Source organism: Anomaloglossus baeobatrachus, chromosome 1 (genome assembly GCF_048569485.1).
Source record: "Anomaloglossus baeobatrachus isolate aAnoBae1 chromosome 1, aAnoBae1.hap1, whole genome shotgun sequence".
NCBI lineage: Eukaryota > Metazoa > Chordata > Amphibia > Anura > Aromobatidae > Anomaloglossus > Anomaloglossus baeobatrachus.
The window spans coordinates 688,042,075-688,062,477 of NC_134353.1; the positions used below are offsets into that span (position 1 = coordinate 688,042,075).

At 48.2% G+C, this 20,403-nt stretch overlaps 1 protein-coding gene across 2 annotated transcripts in view; it reads left to right on the plus strand.

Moving 5' to 3' along the window:
* The first annotated feature begins 9,055 nt into the window (after positions 1-9,055).
* The window catches only part of LRRC74B (leucine rich repeat containing 74B), a 61,161-nt gene continuing 49,813 nt past the window's right edge, over positions 9,056-20,403 (plus strand). For both annotated transcript variants that reach the window (XM_075320163.1, XM_075320173.1), the window contains exons 1-4: positions 9,056-9,421; positions 13,160-13,334; positions 18,828-18,970; positions 19,101-19,233. In XM_075320163.1, the coding sequence (XP_075176278.1) occupies positions 9,254-9,421; positions 13,160-13,334; positions 18,828-18,970; positions 19,101-19,233 (619 nt within the window). In that variant the 5' untranslated portion in view covers positions 9,056-9,253. The remainder of the gene's footprint in view (positions 9,422-13,159; positions 13,335-18,827; positions 18,971-19,100; positions 19,234-20,403) is intronic.

Genomic DNA, 20,403 nt, shown 5'->3' on the forward strand with positions numbered 1-20,403 from the left:
TGCTCGGTTCCACTTGCGATTTTCACGGATGAGTGCAATCTGTTAAAACACTGGATTGTACTCGCACCAGTGTTAATCAGGCAGTGTCCATCTGCTATTTTTCTCCAGCTCTAATAATGCTCAGTATAAAATCGCAGCATGCTGCATAGATCGCACCGGACTTGCCAATGCACGTCTATGGATGCGAGAAAAATATCACACGGCATCACGTACGCATTGCATATGGATGGTATACGCATGTCATACAGATGGCAAACGGAGGCTAGGCGACAAAAACCTACAGACTCGCACAGCACTCGCATGTCATACGGATGCTAAGCGAGAAAAAAAATGCACTAGTATGACATACACAACACCAGACACATGACACTCGTCACACTTTTCGGGATGAGTATCAGAGCAATTATTTGTACGTAAGTGGAACTGGGGCCACACTGGGATTACTACAATCCTCGCATGACACTCGGCTCACGCTGGCGTGCGATCAAGACCGCAGCTGCGGAGGGGCGGGCCGGCGCTAAGGAGGGGAGAGAGGGATTTATCTCCCTCTCTCCAAAGTAAATGGCAATTGCGATTTTCGCACTGCACTCGCGTTACACCGGTGTAAGTGCGATCTTTCTCTCGCCCCATAGACTTGAATGGGTGCAAGAGAAAGGATCGCATTGCACCCGTAGCATGCTGCGACTGTTTTCTCGGTCCTCATTTATGGGTGCTGGCCCATAGAGTAATATTGGTCCGAGTAGAATGCGATGTTTTATCACATTCCACTCCCTCCGTTTTTCTCGCCGTGTGTCCTAGGCCTAATTGTGACATGAGCAATATTTAATTAAAAGAAAAGAGCAATTTAACCATTTAATAACCAGGGATTTTTTTTTTTCCTGCCCGTTGCTTTTTTCTTTGTCGCTCTATTGGGAGACCCAGACAATTGGGTGTATAGGCTATGCCTCCGGAGGCCGCACAAAGTATTACACTCAAAAGTGTTAAGCCCCTCCCCTTCTGCCTATACACTCCCCGTGCTCCCACGGGCTCCTCAGTTTTTTGCTTTGTGCGAAGGAGGTCAGACACGCACGCACAGCTCCACAGATTGGTCAGCAGCAGCTGCTGACCATGTCGGATGGAAGAAAAGTGGGCCCATATAGGGCCCCCAGCATGCTCCTGTGGCGCCCCTGACCTGGTCAGGCACCACTGAGTACTGCACCCATGCTGGGGACAGTACAAACAGGTAATCCAGAAGGCTGACCGAGGTGTGACTACACAGGCGCATAGTGATCAGGTCTCACACATGTACCTTTGAGAGGACCCCTGGGGATCCCAGGAGGGGGCGAAGCCTCCATCTCCACTCGAGGGGTGTGGTAGAGAGCCTGGTTGCTAGGTGACGTAGGCAGGCACAAAGGGAAAAGAGGAGAGGGCAGTCTGAAGCAGAGTGTGGAGGAGTGAGGAGCATGGAAGTGGAGCTCAGACAGGAGCAGCAGTGCAGGTCCCACGAGTGAGCCGGTTTAGTGTGCAGCTCAGGGAGAGCAGAAGCAGACCCTGGAGCTGTTGCAGTCTAACAGCGTCCGCGCAGTGACTACTGACGGGGGAGAACGGTCACCTAGTGGTGCCGTCCGAAATCCACACAAGGCTAAAGAGAGAGCAACGGAGTGGAGAGTAAGAGGACTGCCAGGGAGGTACCAGGCCCGAAGGGGTAACAGGTCCCAGTGCAGAGATAGATCCAGCTTTCTTCTGCCAAACCTGCCTGAGGGGGCACTTCAAACCCCCAAGACAACACCACAGAGTCCGCAGCCACGTAGCAAAGTGAGGGCCCATAGTTCACAGGAGGCAAGCAGCCGGAGTGACCTGGTCCAGGCTACAAGCAAACGGGCCGAAACGAGGGGAGCAGCAACTTCCCTGGGTGACCCCCGTAGGGACTGCAAGTCGGGGTTACCACAAACAACAGAAGGGCTAAGGAAGGCGAGTCAGTAGCCACCCTCACAAGTCAGCCTGAAGGACGCCTGGTTCCAGCCTGGTTCATCCCAGCTACGCCCGGGTTACTCACCCTGCCATCATCAGTGAGTAAAACCCCTGAAAGACATTCTGCTTGTGTTGAGTTATTCTGCGCCTTGTGGTTCCACACACTTACACAGGGCCCTGGGGCTTGCCTCACTCTCAGGAGGCTATTACAACTGACTGCACCCACCATCAGCCCCAGGCATCCCTTAACCTGCAGTGGCGGTCCCCACTGACCGCAATTCTGAGAGTGGCGTCACGACAATCAAAATAGAGGATTTCCTACCTGTGACAAGATCCAGCCGCGTGGAGTCCCTGAAGGTAATGCACAGCTGCACCGACACCGCACCTCGGGGCCCCACACTCCCTTCTCACACCACTCTTGTCGGTGGTGTTGTTAAGGTTGAGGTATCCATTGCGGGTACGGAGGCTGGAGCCCACATGCTGTTTTCCTTCCCCATCCCCCTCAGGGTTCTGGTGGAAGTGGGATCCTATCGGTCTCCAGGCACATGAGACCGTGCTTCATCCACAACTCCTGTGGAGCCTGCTGGATAGGAGCCGGGTATCGTTCAGGGACATGGCCCTGCTACTTGGAGGTACTCTGTGTCCCCGTGGGGACCGCGCACAGCAACACTCCAGCTTTGCTGGGTGTGCTAGTGCACCGGGGACCGCGGCGCTGACCGGGTTAATATGTGCCATTACACACTCAGCGTTGCTGAGTGTGTTTATGTATAGGGACTGCCGCATTGACCGCCGCTGCCTTGGAAACACTGCGGCGCGGCTGGGACTTGTAGTGCGCCGGGGACTTCCACGCAGGCCGCGCTTTTACGGCGGCCGCGTTTATTACTAGAGTCCCCGGCTTTTTGCGGCCTAGTTTCCTTTCCTCCCGCCCATAGCCCTGACAGGCAGGGGAAGGGCGGGAAGCTGCACAGAACGAGCAGCACTGAGGGCTGGAGCATGCTTTGCATACTCCACTCCCCTCACTGTGCACAGTGCAGGCACCAGTTCCCGCTCTTTCTGGGTCACGCCCACGGCTCCCTCCTCTCCTCAGGACGCATTCCTGTCAGCTCCTCGGACGCTGCAGAGGGGGACAAAATCTGGGAGACCCAGGCAGGGACTCTGGTGGCATCACAACCGCTTTAAGCGGGTGGTAAGCAGCACCTGTGGTGCTAGCCCCATTGTGCAGTAGTGTAACATTATATGTTTATTTTACACTGTATAGTGCACAGTTGATGTCTGGCTATATACCCTATTGTGTTGCTCAGGGAAGATAATAGCATGGCGCCCACGAAAGGCAGGGGTGCCAAAACACAGGCTTATTATGCTGCCTGCGCCGCATGTACGACCCCGCTACCGGCAGGTTCCACTGACCCTCATTGTATACAGTGCTCGGGCCCTGTGGCACTTGCTCAGCCAGAGCCTCTGCTAAGAGGGGCCCAGGGGGAGCCACCTGCTGACAATGTCCAGGTGACGGGGACAGAGTTTGCAAAACTCTCTGAGACTATGGCTACGATACTAGAAGCCTTACAGTACAGGCCGGTATCTCAGCACAGGGACTCTGTTGAATCTTTGTTCCCTGGCCCCCCTCAGTTGGACCAACAATGTCCTCCCGGGGTATCTCATAGATCCCAGGCTGAGGGTTCTGACACAGACCCCAGCCCCAGACCGACTAAGCGAGCTCGCTTAGATTTTCCCTCGACATCATCATATTGTTCAGGGTCTCAGCGAGGGGAATCTCGAGTTGATGAAGCGGAGATAGCTGATCAGGATTCTGATCCTGAGGGCGCTCTCAATCTTAATACTCCAGACGGGGACGCCATAGTGAACGATCTTATTGCATCCATCAATCAAATGCTGGATATTTCTCCCTCAGTCCCTCCAGCAGAGGAGTCGGCTTCTCAGCAGGAGAAATTCCGGTTCAGGTTCCCCAAGCGTACACCGAGTATGTTTCTGGACCACTCCGATTTCAGAGAGGCAGTCCAGAATCACCATGCTTGTCCAGATAAGCGTTTTTCTAAGCGCCTTAAGGATACACGTTATCCCTTTCCACCTGACGTGGTTAAAGGTTGGACTCAGTGTCCCAAAGTGGATCCTCCAATCTCCAGACTGGCGGCTAGATCCATACTTGCAGTGGAAGATGGGGCTTCACTCAAAGATGCCACTGACAGGCAGATGGAGCTCTGGTTGAAATCCATCTATGAAGCGATCGGCGCTTCTTTTGCCCCAGCATTCGCAGCCGTATGGGCGCTACAAGCTATCTCAGCAGGTCAAGCGCAAATTGAAGCAGCCACATGCACGTCCGCGCCACAAGTGGCGTCCATTACCACTCAGACGTCGGCATTTGCGTCTTACGCTATTAATGCTGTCCTGGACTCTGCGAGCCGTACGGCGGTGGCAGCCGCCAATTCGGTGGTACTCCGCAGGGCCTTGTGGCTACGGGAATGGAAGGCAGATTCTGCTTCCAAAAAGCGCTTAACCAGTTTGCCAATTTCTGGCGACAGATTGTTTGGCGAGCGTTTGGATGAAATCATCAAACAATCCAAGGGAAAGGATACATCCTTACCCCAGCCCAAACCGAACATACCCCAACAGAGGAGAGGGCAGTCGAGGTTTCGGTCCTTTCGGGGCGCGGGCAGGTCCCAATTCTCCTCATCCAAAAGGCCTCAGAAAGAGCAAAGGAACTCTGATGCATGGCGGTCTAAGTCACGTCCTAAAAAGACCACCGGAGGGGCAGCTAACAAAGCGGCTTCCTCATGACTTTCGACCTCCTCATTCCGCATCCTCGGTCGGTGGCAGGCTCTCCCGCTTTTGCGACACCTGGCTGCCACGAATAAAAGACCGCTGGGTGAGAGACATTCTGTCTCACGGTTACAAGATAGAGTTCACCTCTCGTCCCCCGACTCGATTCTTCAGGTCATCCCCGCCTCCCGAGCGAGCCGAGGCTCTTCTGCAGGCGCTGGGCATTCTGAAGGCAGAAGGAGTGGTGGTCCCTGTTCCTCTTCAGCAACAGGGCCACGGTTTTTACTCCAACTTGTTTGTGGTCCCAAAGAAGGACGGGTCTTTTCGACCTGTCCTGGACCTGAAACTTCTCAACAAACACGTAAAGACCAGGCGGTTCCGGATGGAATCCCTCCGCTCCGTCATCGCCTCAATGTCCCAGGGAGATTTCCTTGCATCGATCGATATCAAGGATGCTTATCTCCACGTACCGATTGCTCCAGAGCACCAGCGCTTCTTGCGCTTCGCCATAGGGAACGAACACCTGCAGTTCGTGGCACTGCCGTTCGGCCTGGCAACGGCCCCACGGGTTTTCACCAAGGTTATGGCTACTGTAGTAGCGGTCCTCCACTCTCAGGGTCACTCGGTGATCCCGTACTTGGACGATCTGTTGATCAAGGCACCCTCTCTAGAGGCATGCCAACACAGCCTCGACGCTACCCTGGAGACTCCAGAGTTTCGGGTGGATCATCAATTTTCCAAAGTCAAATCTGACACCGGCCCAATCGCTGACATACCTTGGCATGGAGTTTCATACCCTCTCAGCGATAGTGAAGCTTCCGCTGATCAAGCAGCGGTCACTACAGACAGGGGTACAATCTCTCCTTCAAGGTCGGTCACACACCTTGAGACGCCTCATGCACTTCCTGGGGAAGATGGTGGCAGCAATGGAGGCAGTTCCTTTCGCGCAGTTTCACCTGCGTCCTCTTCAATGGGACATCCTTCGCAAATGGGACAGGAAGCCGACGTCCCTCGACAGGAACGTCTCCCTCTCGCAGGCGACCAAAGCTTCCCTTCGGTGGTGGCTTCTTCCCACTTCATTATCGAAAGGGAAATCCTTCCTACCTCCATCCTGGGAGGTGGTCACGACGGACGCGAGTCTGTCAGGGTGGGGAGCGGTTTTTCTCCACCACAGGGCTCAGGGTACGTGGACCCAGCAAGAGTCCTCGCTTCAGATCAATGTTCTGGAAATACGGGCAGTGTATCTTGCGCTGAAAGCGTTTCAGCAGTGGCTGGAAGGCAAGCAGATCAGAATTCAGTCAGACAATTCCACAGCGGTGGCATACATCAACCACCAAGGCGGCACACGCAGTCGGCAAGCCTTCCAAGAAGTCCGGCGGATTCTACTGTGGGTGGAAGCCACGGCCTCCACCATCTCCGCAGTTCACATTCCAGGCGTGGAAAACTGGGAAGCAGATTATCTCAGTCGCCAGGGCATGGACGCAGGGGAATGGTCCCTTCACCCGGACGTGTTTCAGGAGATCTGTTGCCGCTGGGGGGTGCCGGACGTCGATCTCATGGCGTCCCGGCACAACAACAAGGTACCAGCATTCATGGCACGGTCTCAAGATCCCAGAGCTCTGGCGGCAGACGCCTTAGTTCAGGATTGGTCGCAGTTTCAGCTCCCTTATGTGTTTCCTCCGCTGGCACTGTTGCCCAGAGTGTTACGCAAGATCAGGGCCGACTGCCGCCGCGTCATCCTCGTCGCTCCAGACTGGCCGAGGCGGTCGTGGTACCCGGATCTGTGGCATCTCACGGTCGGCCAACCGTGGGCACTACCAGACCGACCAGACTTGCTATCTCAAGGGCCGTTTTTCCATCTGAATTCGGCGGCCCTCAACCTGACTGTGTGGCCATTGAGTCCTGGATCCTAGCGGCTTCAGGGTTATCTCAAGACGTCATTGCCACTATGAGACAAGCTAGGAAACCAACGTCCGCCAAGATCTACCACAGGACGTGAAAAATTTTCCTGTCGTGGTGCTCTGCTCAGGGTATTTCTCCCTGGCCTTTTGCCTTGCCCACTTTTCTGTCCTTCCTTCAATCTGGACTGGAAAAGGGTTTGTCGCTCGGCTCCCTTAAGGGACAAGTCTCTGCGCTCTCTGTGTTTTTCCAGAAGCGCCTAGCCAGACTTCCACAGGTACGCACGTTCCTGCAGGGGGTTTGTCACATCGTCCCTCCATACAAGCGGCCGTTAGAACCCTGGGATCTGAACAGGGTGCTGACGGTTCTTCAGAAACCACCATTCGAGCCAATGAGGGATATTTCTCTCTCACGCCTTTCGCAGAAAGTGGTTTTCCTAGTTGCAGTCACTTCACTTAGGAGAGTGTCTGAGCTAGCAGCGCTGTCATGCAAAGCCCCTTTCCTGGTGTTTCACCAGGACAAGGTGGTTCTGCGTCCGGTTCCGGAATTTCTCCCTAAGGTGGTATCCCCCTTTCATCTCAATCAGGATATCTCCTTACCTTCTTTTTGTCCTCATCCAGTTCACCAATGTGAAAAGGATTTGCACTTGTTAGATCTGGTGAGAGCACTCAGACTCTACATTTCTCATACGGCGCCCCTGCGCCGCTCGGATGCACTCTTTGTCCTTGTCGCTGGCCAGCGTAAAGGGTCACAGGCTTCCAAATCAACCCTGGCTCGGTGGATCAAGGAGCCAATTATCGAAGCTTACCGTTCGGCTGGGCTTCCGGTTCCCTCAGGGCTGAAGGCCCATTCTACCAGAGCCGTGGGCGCGTCCTGGGCTTTGAGGCACCAGGCTACGGCTCAGCAGGTGTGTCAGGCGGCTACCTGGTCGAGCCTGCACACTTTCACGAAGCACTATCAGGTGCATACCTATGCTTCGGCGGATGCCAGCCTAGGTAGACGAGTCCTTCAGGCGGCGGTTGCCCACCTGTAGGAAGAGGCCGTTTTACGGCTCTCTTACGAGGTATTATTTTACCCACCCAGGGACTGCTTTTGGACGTCCCAATTGTCTGGGTCTCCCAATAGAGCGACAAAGAAGAAGGGAATTTTGTTTACTTACCGTAAATTCCTTTTCTTCTAGCTCTAATTGGGAGACCCAGCACCCGCCCCTGTTTTTTTGTGTACACATGTTGTTCATGTTGAATGGTTTCAGTTCTCCGATATTCCTTCGGATTGAAGTTACTTTAAACCAGTTTATAATTCTTTTTCCTCCTTCTTGCTTTTGCACCAAAACTGAGGAGCCCGTGGGAGCACGGGGGGTGTATAGGCAGAAGGGGAGGGGCTTAACACTTTTGAGTGTAATACTTTGTGCGGCCTCCGGAGGCATAGCTATACACCCAATTGTCTGGGTCTCCCAATTAGAGCTAGAAGAAAAGGAATTTACGGTAAGTAAACAAAATTCCCTTCTTTTACTTTTCTTCTTCCAAGAGCCATAACTTTTTTTTTTTTTTCCTTCCTTCAACATAGATGTATGAGGGGTTTTTCTTTTTGCGGGAGGGGCTGCAGATTTGAATGACACCATTCATTTTGACAAATTAATTTTTTGAAACGCAGGAAAAAAAATATAAATGCGATGAAATGATAAAAAGAAAAACACAGAATACATTCATTTTGGGTGTTATTTTTTACAGCATTCATTGTGTGGTAAATGACCTGTAAGTGTGATTGTCCACATCAGTGCCGGTGGAGAGATCAGATTTGTATCATTTTTTTCCTTTCCGTCGCCATTTTCCAAGAACCGTAACCTTTTCTTATTTTCCGTTGATGGAGCTCAGTGAGGGCTTGTTTTTTGCGTGGTGATCTGACATTTTTAATTATACCAATTTGGGAGACAAACAACATGTTGATCGTTTGATTGGATTTTTTTTTCAGACGGTTGTAATGACATGAGAATACGAGTGACTTTTGTCCATTCTGACTTCTTTTCGGGGAATCTGCGTGTAATGGCTGACTCCTTAATATAAGATCTTCACTACAATGATAGCTTAATCTATTTTGCATTTTCAAGCAGAAGACCAGGATTCTGCAGCAGATATTCAGTGTGGATAAATCAGCACAAACAAATATTCCGTATATAAACACGGCCTGAAGTGATTGTTTATACATTGTCTGTATTTTGTGCTATTGCGGATGAGGAAAGCAGAAAGAAGCTGTGTAGTGAGAGGCTGCGGATCAATCACTGCTCAGCAGTCAGCATCTCCATGGTAACATAACAACAAACCCAGAGTCTAGCACTCCTCACAATGGCTTCTAATTGGCTGATTTCTCTCTTCTCCTGCTCTGATTGGTCTTTGGCATTGTCAGCCTGAAAAAAAGCAGCCCAGCATGTTTGTGTGTAGTGATAGTCAACAGAAATCTGAGCAGACCCACCTTGTGCAGCATTTAGCTGCCTGTTCTTATAAAAACATATTTCCCCAAATAGCAGATCAATGAATGAGGAGTAAGGAGCCAGATCTAACCCTTTCTGGATAAATATTTACAGCCAGAATAATATTAATATTGTGAATGATAAACCAGTGCCAACAGTAATATGGTGCTAGGCAAGAGGTTTTCTAAGGACATGAGTCCAATGCTTCCTTCAGTGGAAGAGGCAAAGGATGCAGAGGAGGAAGAAGGCAGCCATTCCTTAGGAGGAATTCCAAGCAGACCACCCAGCAGACCGCTCTCGACCCTGAGCCGAGGAAGCGTCAGCAGTAAAGTAAGTTATATGTGTATATAGCACTGAGGATCTGTCATAACACACAGTGAAACCCCTGCAAGGCCAATCCATCGAGAAGACAGTTGGCTTTTAATTTTATGACTACAGAAATTGTCAAGTATGATGTATAGTTGTGTGTGCATGTAATATCTATATACTATGTTATCTTACTGTGTATATCACATACTTGCCAGCTTTTGCAGCCGTAAGTTAAAAACCCCTAACAGGTCAAGTGAATTGTCTTTGTGCCTTAGACTCCAGCACACTATCTAGTTGGCTGGATCCCATAAGCAGGATCTGCCATAAACAGCTAGCTGCTACGGTTTAATTTAAATGGTAAATGTCAAATGACACAATTGTCTGGTGATGCCAATGGGACTATATACTGTGATATTGTGATTTTTCAGTATACAGTTTTTAAGGTTGAAGGTAGACATAAATCCATCGAGTCTAAATCTAGAATCTAACATGTTCCAGAGGAAGGCAAAACCCCATAGAGTAGATACTGTTAGCCCAATATTATGGGAAAAATTCCTTCCTGAATCCACATACAGCTTTCCGACTAAAGGGTGCTTTACATGCTGCAACATCGCTAACGATATATCGTCGGGGTCATGTCGTTAGTGACGCACATCCGGCGCCGTTAGCGGCATCGCAGCGTGTGACACCAATGAGCAACGATCGCAAAAACGTCTAAAATCGTTGATCGTTGACATGTCGCTCCTTTTCATAATATCGATGGTGGTGCATGCCGCTGGTTGTTCGTCGCTCCTGCGGCGTCACACATCGGTATGTGTGACACCGCAGGAACGACAAACATCTCCTTACCTGCGTCCACCGGCAATGAGGAAGGAAGTAGGTGGGCGGCATGTTCCGGCCGCTTCGTGACGCCGCAGTGACGTCGCTATGACACCGAACGCACCTCCCCCTTGAAGGAGGGATTGTTCGGCGGTCACAGCGACGTCGCTGATAAGGTATGTTCGTGTGATGCTGCCGTAACGGTAATGTTCGCTACGGCAGCGATCACCAAATGTATGAACGACGGGGGCGGGTGCTATTGCTCGCGACATCACTAGCAAACGCTAGCGATGTCGCAGCGTGTAAACCACCCTTTATTCCCTGGATCAACAAACCCATCACAACATTTAGCATTCATAACCTGTAATATATTTTTCAAGAAAGGCATCTAGGCCCTCCTAGTGCTTTTGCAGTGAATAAATCATTACACCTTCATGTGGTAGAAAGTTCCATAGTCTCAATGCTATTAAAGTTAAAAATCTGCGATTATGATTAAATCTCTTAAAGGTAGAACAGGAGTGGGCAACCTTTTATCTGTGCAAAGAAACAAATATCAAGCTCACCCCAAGAAGTCCGCACTCCTGGCGGTGTGGAGGCACGAGATCCCGCTGCTGTTCAGCATCTGAGGCACAGGTGAACAAGGAATGATCTAGCTTCACGTTTCCATAAAAACACAGCTTTAATGAAAAACGTTTTTAAATACAAAGAATATTTTTCTTATAATAAAGATAAGCCACGAAAGTATACCATCTCTGAGTCAGGAAAAATCCAAAGGTTCTTTAAACCGCACACCAGATGCGTTTCGAGCACATGGCTCTTAGACCTTGGTCATAAACCTTTTATCTGCCATTTGGATATTTATACAATCTTTCCGGGGCAGCATAAGATTATCAAATTGTACATTTCCCTGCTACAGTTAATCAAACAATTAACTCTCTGCTGATGTGATGGAGCATATAAATCACAGGAGACACTGGTGAAACATACATTGCAGGAGAGGCTGGCACCACATACGTTGCAGGAGTAGCTGTAGCCACAAACATTGCAGGGGGACCTGGAGGCACATACATTGCAGGGGGACCTGGAGGCACATACATTGCAGGAGGACCTGGAGGCACATACATTGCAGGAGGACCTGGAGGCATTCACATTACAGAAGGTACTGGGCACATACATCACAGGAGGTGATGGGTGCATATAAAGTGGGGAAAATATGTATTTGATACATTGCCGATTTTTGCAAGTTTTTCCACTTGGAGAGGTTTGTAATTTTTATCGTAGGTACACTTCAACTGAGACAGACAGAATCACTCCCAAAAAAAGTCCAGAATATCACATTGTATGATTTTTAAAAAATTAATTTGTATTTTATTGCATGAAATAAGTACATTGTTTTCTCGAAAAAAAGCTCTAGCAGGAAATGTCAGCCTTTTCAGTATTAGGCTATGTGCGCACGTTGCGTAAAAACATGCAGTTACGCTGCGCTTTGTAGCGCAGCGTAACTGCATGCGTCCTGCGGCCCCTGCACAGTCTATGGAGATTGTGCAGGGGCCGTGCGCACGTGGCGTCTAAGAGCGCAGCGCTTCGGCTACTGCCGAAGCGCTGCGCAAAAAGAAGTGACATGTCACTTCTTTCCTGCGCTTTGCCGGCAGCTCCTGCTCTGTCTATGGCAGGAGCTGCAGGCAGAGCGCATGGAATCGGCGCTCACTACGGACATTTCTGCAGCGATCTAAAGCGCACATGTGCTCTTCAGATCGCTGCAGAAATTTCTGCAGGGCTTGTACGCAACGTGCGCACATAGCCTAAGGCTGAAATATAAGTACTAGTTGTGGTTCATTAATGAAGTGTCCATGCAGCTAAAAAGGGTAAAGAATACTGCAGGACACTTCATTAAAGAAAGCAGACACCCCCAAAGAGAGATGACAGAACCCGCAATTATATTTACCAGACCCTGATCAGGATGCTGTGGAACCCAAGGACCTTCAGTGGAACGCAGGATATCAAATATTTATTTAACCCACTGTATATCACTGGGGAGGTTGGGGCAATGACTTGACAGGAGAGGCTAGGATCATATATAAATCACTGGGGAGGCTGGGACCACATACATCACACGAGACACTGGAGGGGTAAACATACAGCCCAGAAAGGTCTGGGGGTACATATATCATTGCAGAAGACGCTGGGGGCACATAACAGGAGGTACCGGGGGAACATAGATTACAAGAGAAACTGGGTGCACATACTACACTGGGGACGCTGAGGCAATTACTTGACAGGAGAGGCTAGGGCATATATATTTCACAGGGTGGGCTGAGACATATAAATCACTGGGGAGGCTGGAGGTACATACATCACAGAAGGCTCTAGGGCATTAATATCACTGAGGAGGCTGGAGCATCTGTGGGATGGGAGCATCTTGCGCGCTAGTTCCATCCACAATGTACGTCATGATGCTGGCATTGGCTCTGCTGTACTGAGCTGTCAGTGGCAGATCGCAGCCAGACACAGCAGGAGAATGATGAGCAAGAGCGAGCCACTCCCTCTATAATCATTGCTTTCAATTGCATCGGCCAGGTTCTGATGCAGGCCCTCTATAGAGTCCATGATGCACAGTCTCCCCGTGCTGCCGTGTAGTTTCTGTGCACATTTAAATGAAGACCTTTCTTTGGATCACTAGGTAGGTTAGGAGTGCAAACATTCAATAACCATAAGTTTACTGGCAGGGTTGTTATAAGCCAGAGTTCTATGGAAAGTAAGTCCCCGCTCACCCATTTGGAGGTAGGAATGTGGGACATGTACATCAGCTGTTACATGTAACATGTCTGGTCACCGCACTGGACACTTTTGCTAGGACTAAGCAGGGCTCATCAGCAGTGGCCAATGCTGTGCAATACAGTTATTCCTTGTTATAAATGAGAATTATTGGGTATTTTCTAGATTGTACCAAGATCAGAGAGCGCAAAGTTCATGACTGAAGAAGATGTGAAACAGGAAACCAGTGACGATATACCCACAGAAGAAAAAGGAGAACATATTGTTTCAGAAAAGCTACCTGAAGACACAGCTGAAGACACTAAATCTGAAGACTGGGACACAGATTTAGAAATTAAAGGTATTTTCATAGACACGGATATTTGAATTAAAGCAGTTGGCCCATCTATTGGGATTAGTAAGTTAAGTGTATTATGAGATATCTTCTTTAATCAATTTTGGCACTGAGCGGCACTATCCCTGTAGTTCAGTGCTGGTTATGTGACCCCCAGCTGCTGTGATGTCAGGTATGAGGGGCGGGAATAGATAGCAAGACCTGACGCACAAATTCCCTTCCTGTTGCACCTGTCAGTGCATTGCTGGAACTTTACTTGCACATATTTATGAAATAAAACATCCAATTTCTGAACAAAAGGTATTCTTAGATTCAGCATCTTATTGCCAGTATAACACTGGCTTTACTTTATATATGAAAATCCTGATGGTTGGTTCCCTTTAAGGCAGATTGTTCAGATGATCAACTTTTGCTGCGTTGTCTGGACCGACAGGTCATTTAAATATTTTACACCTCTGATGGTCTCCCAAGAATCCTAGCTCTTCTGGAGTTTCCGCTGATAGGTTATCTCTTCTACATTCCAGAGGAATCTAGATTTTTTCCTGGTAGGGCAGGATTGTTCTTCCCCAGTTTTGGACAGACATTTTTGAATGCCTGCTAAGCTCAGGATTCTTCAGATTGAGTCTAAAACTCCCATTCTTCAATGCAGATGCCACCCGGCATCACCCATAACAACCAGGTAGACTATGTGTCGGAACGCGTAGTTCAATGAGGTACACACCAATCCTAATTATCTGCAAAACCGCTATATTTTTAATGGAAATTTTCAAATAAACCTTTGGACTTTTATTATAGCCTGAGGATCGCGCTGGATTTTCTTTATTGTTCAATTTATAACAACCAGGTAGACCTTTCCCAACTGGCTCCTCTTCTACTAAATTTCTTTATATTTAATTTACAGGCAGGACTGTTAGGTCCACAGTTTAGAAGGCTTCAAGCCTTTTGTATTAGGTTTGTCTGACTAGTATTAAGGAACTAGGGCCTTAAGGGGGCTTTACACGTGAAAGCACCCGCCTCCGTCGTTTGTGCGTCACGGGCAAATCGCTGCCCGTGGTGCACAATATCGCTAACACCCGTCACACGTACTTAACTTCCTAGCGACGTCGCTGTGGGCGGCGAACAACTTCTTCGTTAAGGGGGAGGTTCGTTCGCCGTCACAGCGACGTCACTCAGCGGCTGACCAATAAAAGCGGAGGGGCGGAGAGCAGCCGCATTAATGACACGCCCACCTCGTTGCCGGAGGACGCAGGAAAGCTGTTGTTCGTCGTTCCCGGGGTGTCACACGTAGCGATGTGTGCTGCCTCAGGAACGACGAACAACCTACGTCCACAACGACCGAGATTTTGAAAATGAATGACGTGTCAACGATCCATGATTAGGTGAGTATTTTTGATCGTTAACACTCGCTCGGAGCTGTTACATGTAACGACGTCGCTAACAACGTCGGATGTGCGTCACGAAATCCGTAACCCCGACGACATCTCGTTAGATATGTCGTTGCGTGTAACGGGGCCTTAAGATGTTACATTTCTACCATTTCATGTAGAAAGCCTCTTATGCATAGATGGAAACTTATCAGCAGTGCTCTAATTAATTCCTTATGAAAAACGGAGAAAAAGGGATGGACTTAGGAAAATAAAATGATACATTTTATTGGTAACAAGTTTAAAAGATAAACATGATTTGACACAATAAAAAGCATAGGAAAATGGACTGGCTATGCAAACATACAGGACAGACAAACATCAAAATTACAGAGTAATGGCAAAATCCTATTAGATTGCAAATCCTATTAGATTATAGATTATTAGATTATAGATTCTGAAATATATGTAAAAGAACAATACAAAATAATGTCAAAAACCTAATGAATCACATATCTTTCTGGAGGCTAAATTGCCTGTTTAGGATTGTCAGCTTAGGAGCCATGTAAGGAGAGCAGCAGTCGGCCCCCTGCAGGGCAAAGTAGAATTGAGCTGGCTAGTGCATAAATGTAAAGACAATAAAAACGTTCCGTTATCAGATTAATTATCATACAAACCGGCTCAAAGAGGTAAACCTGCAGGGAGGGGACTGGCGTAGGCCACCCAACGTGCGTTTCACATGTCTTAGGGGTACTTCACACGCAGAGAGATCGCTACTGAGATCGCTGCTGAGTCACGGTTTTTGTGACGCAGCAGTGACCTCATTAGCGATCTCGCCGTGTGTGACACTGAGCAGCGATCTGGCCCCTGCTGTGAGATCGCTGCTCGTTACACACAGCCCTGGTTTGTTTTTTTATTGTTGCTCTCCCGCTGATAAGCACACATCGCTGTGTGTGACAGCGAGAGAGCAACAATCCTGAATGTGCAGGGAGCAGGAGCTGGCGTCTGACAGCCTGCGGTAAGCTGTAACCAAGGTAAACATCGGGTAACCAAGGTGGTTACCCGACATTTACCTTCGTTACCAGCCTCCACAGTTCTCACGCTGCCAGTGCCGGCTCCTCCTCCCTGCACACGCTAAGCTAAGCGGTGTGCGCTGGTAACTAAGGTAAACATCGGGTAACCATACCCGATGTTTACCTTAGTTACCAGTGTCCGCAGCTTCCAGACACCGGCTCCGTGCAAGCGCAGCGTCGCTTGCACGTCGCTGCTGGCTGGGGGCTGGTCACTGGTCGCTGGTGAGATCTGCCTGTTTGACAGCTCACCAGCGACCATGTTGCAACGCAGCACCCATCCTGACCAGGTCAGATCGCTGGTGGGATCGCTGCTGCGTCGCTAAAGTGTGACGGTACCCTTCGTGCTTGCTTTATCAAGGGGAATTAATTCCTGCAGAGCTGAAGACTAAAGAACTTGAACCTGCCCAGCTCTGGCTAAACCTTCCTGAAGCCTCAGGCTGCATGTCAGACTCTGTGGTGTGAACAGAGTCTGATCAAACCGTACCACCAGGTGTGTGCAGAGCCGAACTTCGCATGACAGATGTTTTCTTAATGTCAGCCTCCAGGTGGCTGCATGTAATCCATGGTTCCTGTGTTTCCTAATCAAGGCTACGAGAAAAGGATTTTATGGTGAGTACCAAAAATCTTAATTTCTGATGGGATCTTTCACTCTTCCTGTCCTTTTCATCATGCTCAGACCACCATGAAGGCCTCTTTATGTACTGAGAACACAGGTTGTCATATGTGAAGAAATGTATCTCTTCCTCATTGACCAAGGAGGGTTTATCAGGAGGTTCATCCTCCTTAATGTGCATTTGATTTCCAGTTGGGCACAGTCAGTTTCTGTGCACTGCTATAAAGCTGTCAGACTGATGGAGGTTTATGCTAGAGATCTCCTTGTCAAGCACAACATGGCTTAAAACATTTCTTCAAGTGAGATATGTGTGATACAGCTGTTATGAGTTGAAACACAGGTCTCATGAACTGTAGGTCTTCAGTCTGAAGCCTATACTGACACGTGACTAGGATGGGTTGCATTTTATCTCATTCTTAGAGAATTCCATTAATGAATCAGGGCCTACAGTATGTTCCCAGGCTGAAAACCAAAGAAACATGTTATATTATCACTTTAACCCCTTCACAACCTAGGACATAATGGTACATCCTAAATCATGAAGGGGTGCACTGCTCACCAATGGCTACTGCCGTTGTGATCCCCGCACGTGTCTGCTGATTTGAACAGCAGACGTGTGTGCCTTGTGTGTTAACCCCTAAGTCGCGCTGTCAAAATGTGACAGTGCAATTTAAAGCACCGTAGTGGGGAACGCACCTTTTCCCTCCGTCATCGGAAGCCCAGTGATGCGATCACGGGGAGCCGATATTTGCCATTGTAGCACAGGGTCATGTGATGACTTCTGTCATGAGCTATCGTGACCTAGGTCCTGTTAGAACCGATAGAGCGCTGACTGTAACAAGTAAAATAAAAAAAAACGGAAAAGTTCAACTCACACCTGTGAGTTGGATTGATTGTCTCAGCAAAGAAGTGTTCACTAAGGCCTCTTTCACACGCCCGTGAAAATCACGCACGTGTTTCACGGACGTGTCAAAGATGCATATTGCCCTCCGTGAGCTGTGTTTATGGTTCACGTGTGTTCTCCGTGTGTTATCCATGATAACACACGGAGAACGGGAACTTTCTACTCACCTGTCCCTGGCATCGCTGTCCGTGGTGCTGATCTGCGGTCTCCGGTCCTGCGACTCCCCGCTGCTGCTGCTTCCGGCCGCAGTGAAGTGAATATTAAATGAGCATAATGAGCGACAGTCAGCAGCAAGTGACAGCAGCGGCAGAGACTGCAGGGCAGGAGAAGGTGAGTACAGTTTTTTGGGTTTTTTTAATAGACACATAGCTTCTCTCTGGTGCGTGTCACACGGAGCACATCTGTGTGGTCCGTGTGTGTTATGTGTGACCCGTTTGCGTTCCGTGTGACATCCGAGATGCCGGAGAGAAAACAGCATGTCGGCGTGTGGAGCACACGGGCACACGTAAGTACGGAACGGACAAACGTTCCGTGCGCAAATACTTAAGGTGTGCCGAAACCATAGGAAAACATATGTCAACGTATGTACGTGTCTCCGGTACGTGAGAAAACTGTCAAACACGTACCGGAGGTACGTACGTGTGAAAGAGGCCTAACATAGTATGACAAGAAGATTTTTGCAGGCATCGCCAACTGTCATGGTGGCGACTCAGGATCTGTGAAGACTATAAATTATGGCACTCTGCCTGCTAACTTTTCTGATGTCTGTGAATAGCGAAGGGAGACTTGGGTATTAACCCACATACTTGTAGTTCATAGACAGGTTAGCAAGAATTAATCCCTGCTGGGCTGCTTGTTAATCTGTTTTGATCACATGCTGTAGGGGAGCCAGTCACATTCGCTCCCCTCTTATATATGCTGGCTGGACAATTTCATTAATGCCAGCTATAGCAAATCTATACTGATCTGGCGAAGTGTTATGATCTAGACTTACTAGTGGTTGTAGTACTTTATTGCTGTGAGTGGTTGTGCTAAACACTTATTGTCCTTTTGTTGCTATGTTACTTCTCTTACTTTTCTCCTTAGTCTCTTACTATTTGTTCCTGTAAGTTTGCTGTTTGTGTCTGAGTTTTTGTTTTTCCCTATCTGCCATTACCTGTGTTGCCATCACACTCCTGCCCTTTCATTCCCTGGGGGGTTCAGATTAGTTCTGAACAGGAGCATAGTCATGCATGAGACTCGGGCATCTTCATTATTGGGGGTAAAACTGAAGTTAGGGGTAGCCTAGGGTCCCCTAGCGTAAGGGAACATATAGGAGTCCCTTGTCCCTTGCTATCCTGCAATCACATTGTGACACACAGGTTTAGACAAATTTGTGAACAATATTTGGGAGAAAAAAGCCTTTTTATGCACATAGAAACTTTTAGATCTTTGAGTTCAGCTCCTGAAATCTAGAGCAAAAACAAAAGTGTTGCTCTTATATTTTTGTTCAGTATAAATTACCGTTATATACCTATTTAAATAAATATAATTTACTTTTTGCAGAAGTCAAACATTCATATGATCCCTCTGGTAAAGCAAGGTATCTGTCAGCCTGCCAACTATTTGGTGTAGTTCCAGTCTCATTCTTCATACGTCATATGGGGGACTCAGAGCTTATAATGAGACATCACGGACTCGGTGCACAGGTATGAGCGATAATACGGTAGGAATGGTAAAATGTAAGCCTAGTGTTCATGTATTAGACAATATTGTTTGTTTGCTAATTTAATGTGAAAAGATCACAATAAAGTATAATAATCTGCTGTTTTCTTCCAGGGTACTAAAGCAATTGCCCTCTCTCTGGTGACCAACACTTCAATTGTGAATTTAAACCTCAGTGATAACTCTCTGGAAGGAGAAGGGGGAGCTGCAGTTGCAGACATGTTAAAGGAAAACTGTTATATTTCAGGTTTGTTTGAAATATTATATAATTTAACATAATTTCAAATTATTCATTGATTATATAATATATACAGTATGTAAAAACCTGATTTACTTAAGTCATCAGGGGGTCTGATTGAACCAGAATTGTGCCTCATATAGATGTCACAATGTACAGCAATGGACAGAGGGCACCTATACTGTCCCTCATGCTAGGGGACCCTAGGCTATCCCTAACCTCATGGTTACCCCTGATGGTGAAGATGCCTGAGTCCTGTGCCTGGCCATTCTCCTGAACAAAGTTAATCCCCCCCCTCCCATTCCCCGGAAATTAAGTATCTGGAATGTGATGGCAACACAGATTTAGACAGGGAAAAAACAAAACTAAGACACACTGCAGACTTACAGGAACAAACTGTAACAAACTAGGGAGGAAAGCAAGAATAGTGAGGCGGCATCAAAAGGACAATAAGCGATAACGCCATAATCGCTCACAGCAATAAAGTACTACAACCTCCATTAAGTCTGACTCAAACCACCTCTCCAGAGCAGTAGAAGTAAACTATAGCTGGCACTAAAGGAAGTGTCCAGCCAGCATATATAGGAGGGGAGCGAATATGACTGCTCTCCCACAGCATGTGACCAGAGAAGACTATCAAACTACAAGTCTGCGCGCTGATCACATATATTAGAGAAGTTAGAAGGCAGAGTGCAGGATTCTGATGTTTCCACAGATCCTGATGTCGCTATGACAGTCGGTGATGCCTGCAAAAACCTCCTTGGAACAGTAGTCATTGGTATGCACATTGATTTACTGATCTCTATTGTGAGGTGTAATTCAAGCCTTTTGGGTTCCCATTGAACGTCTGTAATTAGAAGGAGACCCTTGGGGGCCCTTTCTGATAACAGGTAGTTCTACTACCACTTCTCCTCTTATAGGAGGGCTACACAACCATTTTTGGAACGAGGACCACATTGTGATGTTGAATCACTTCTAAGGGTCGCAGTAAAAGGGATATTATCAGCTGAAACATTTCTGACATCCCAAAAGTGTATGCCATAAAAGCTTGATAGATAGAAGGCCATAAAATAGAACCTCCACCTGTGGAAAGAATGGGAGTCCCCTTCACCCTCAGCAGTTAGGAGAGGGAAGGTGAAAAAGGAATGTGGTTCTCCTCATTGTATCTCAAATTCCATA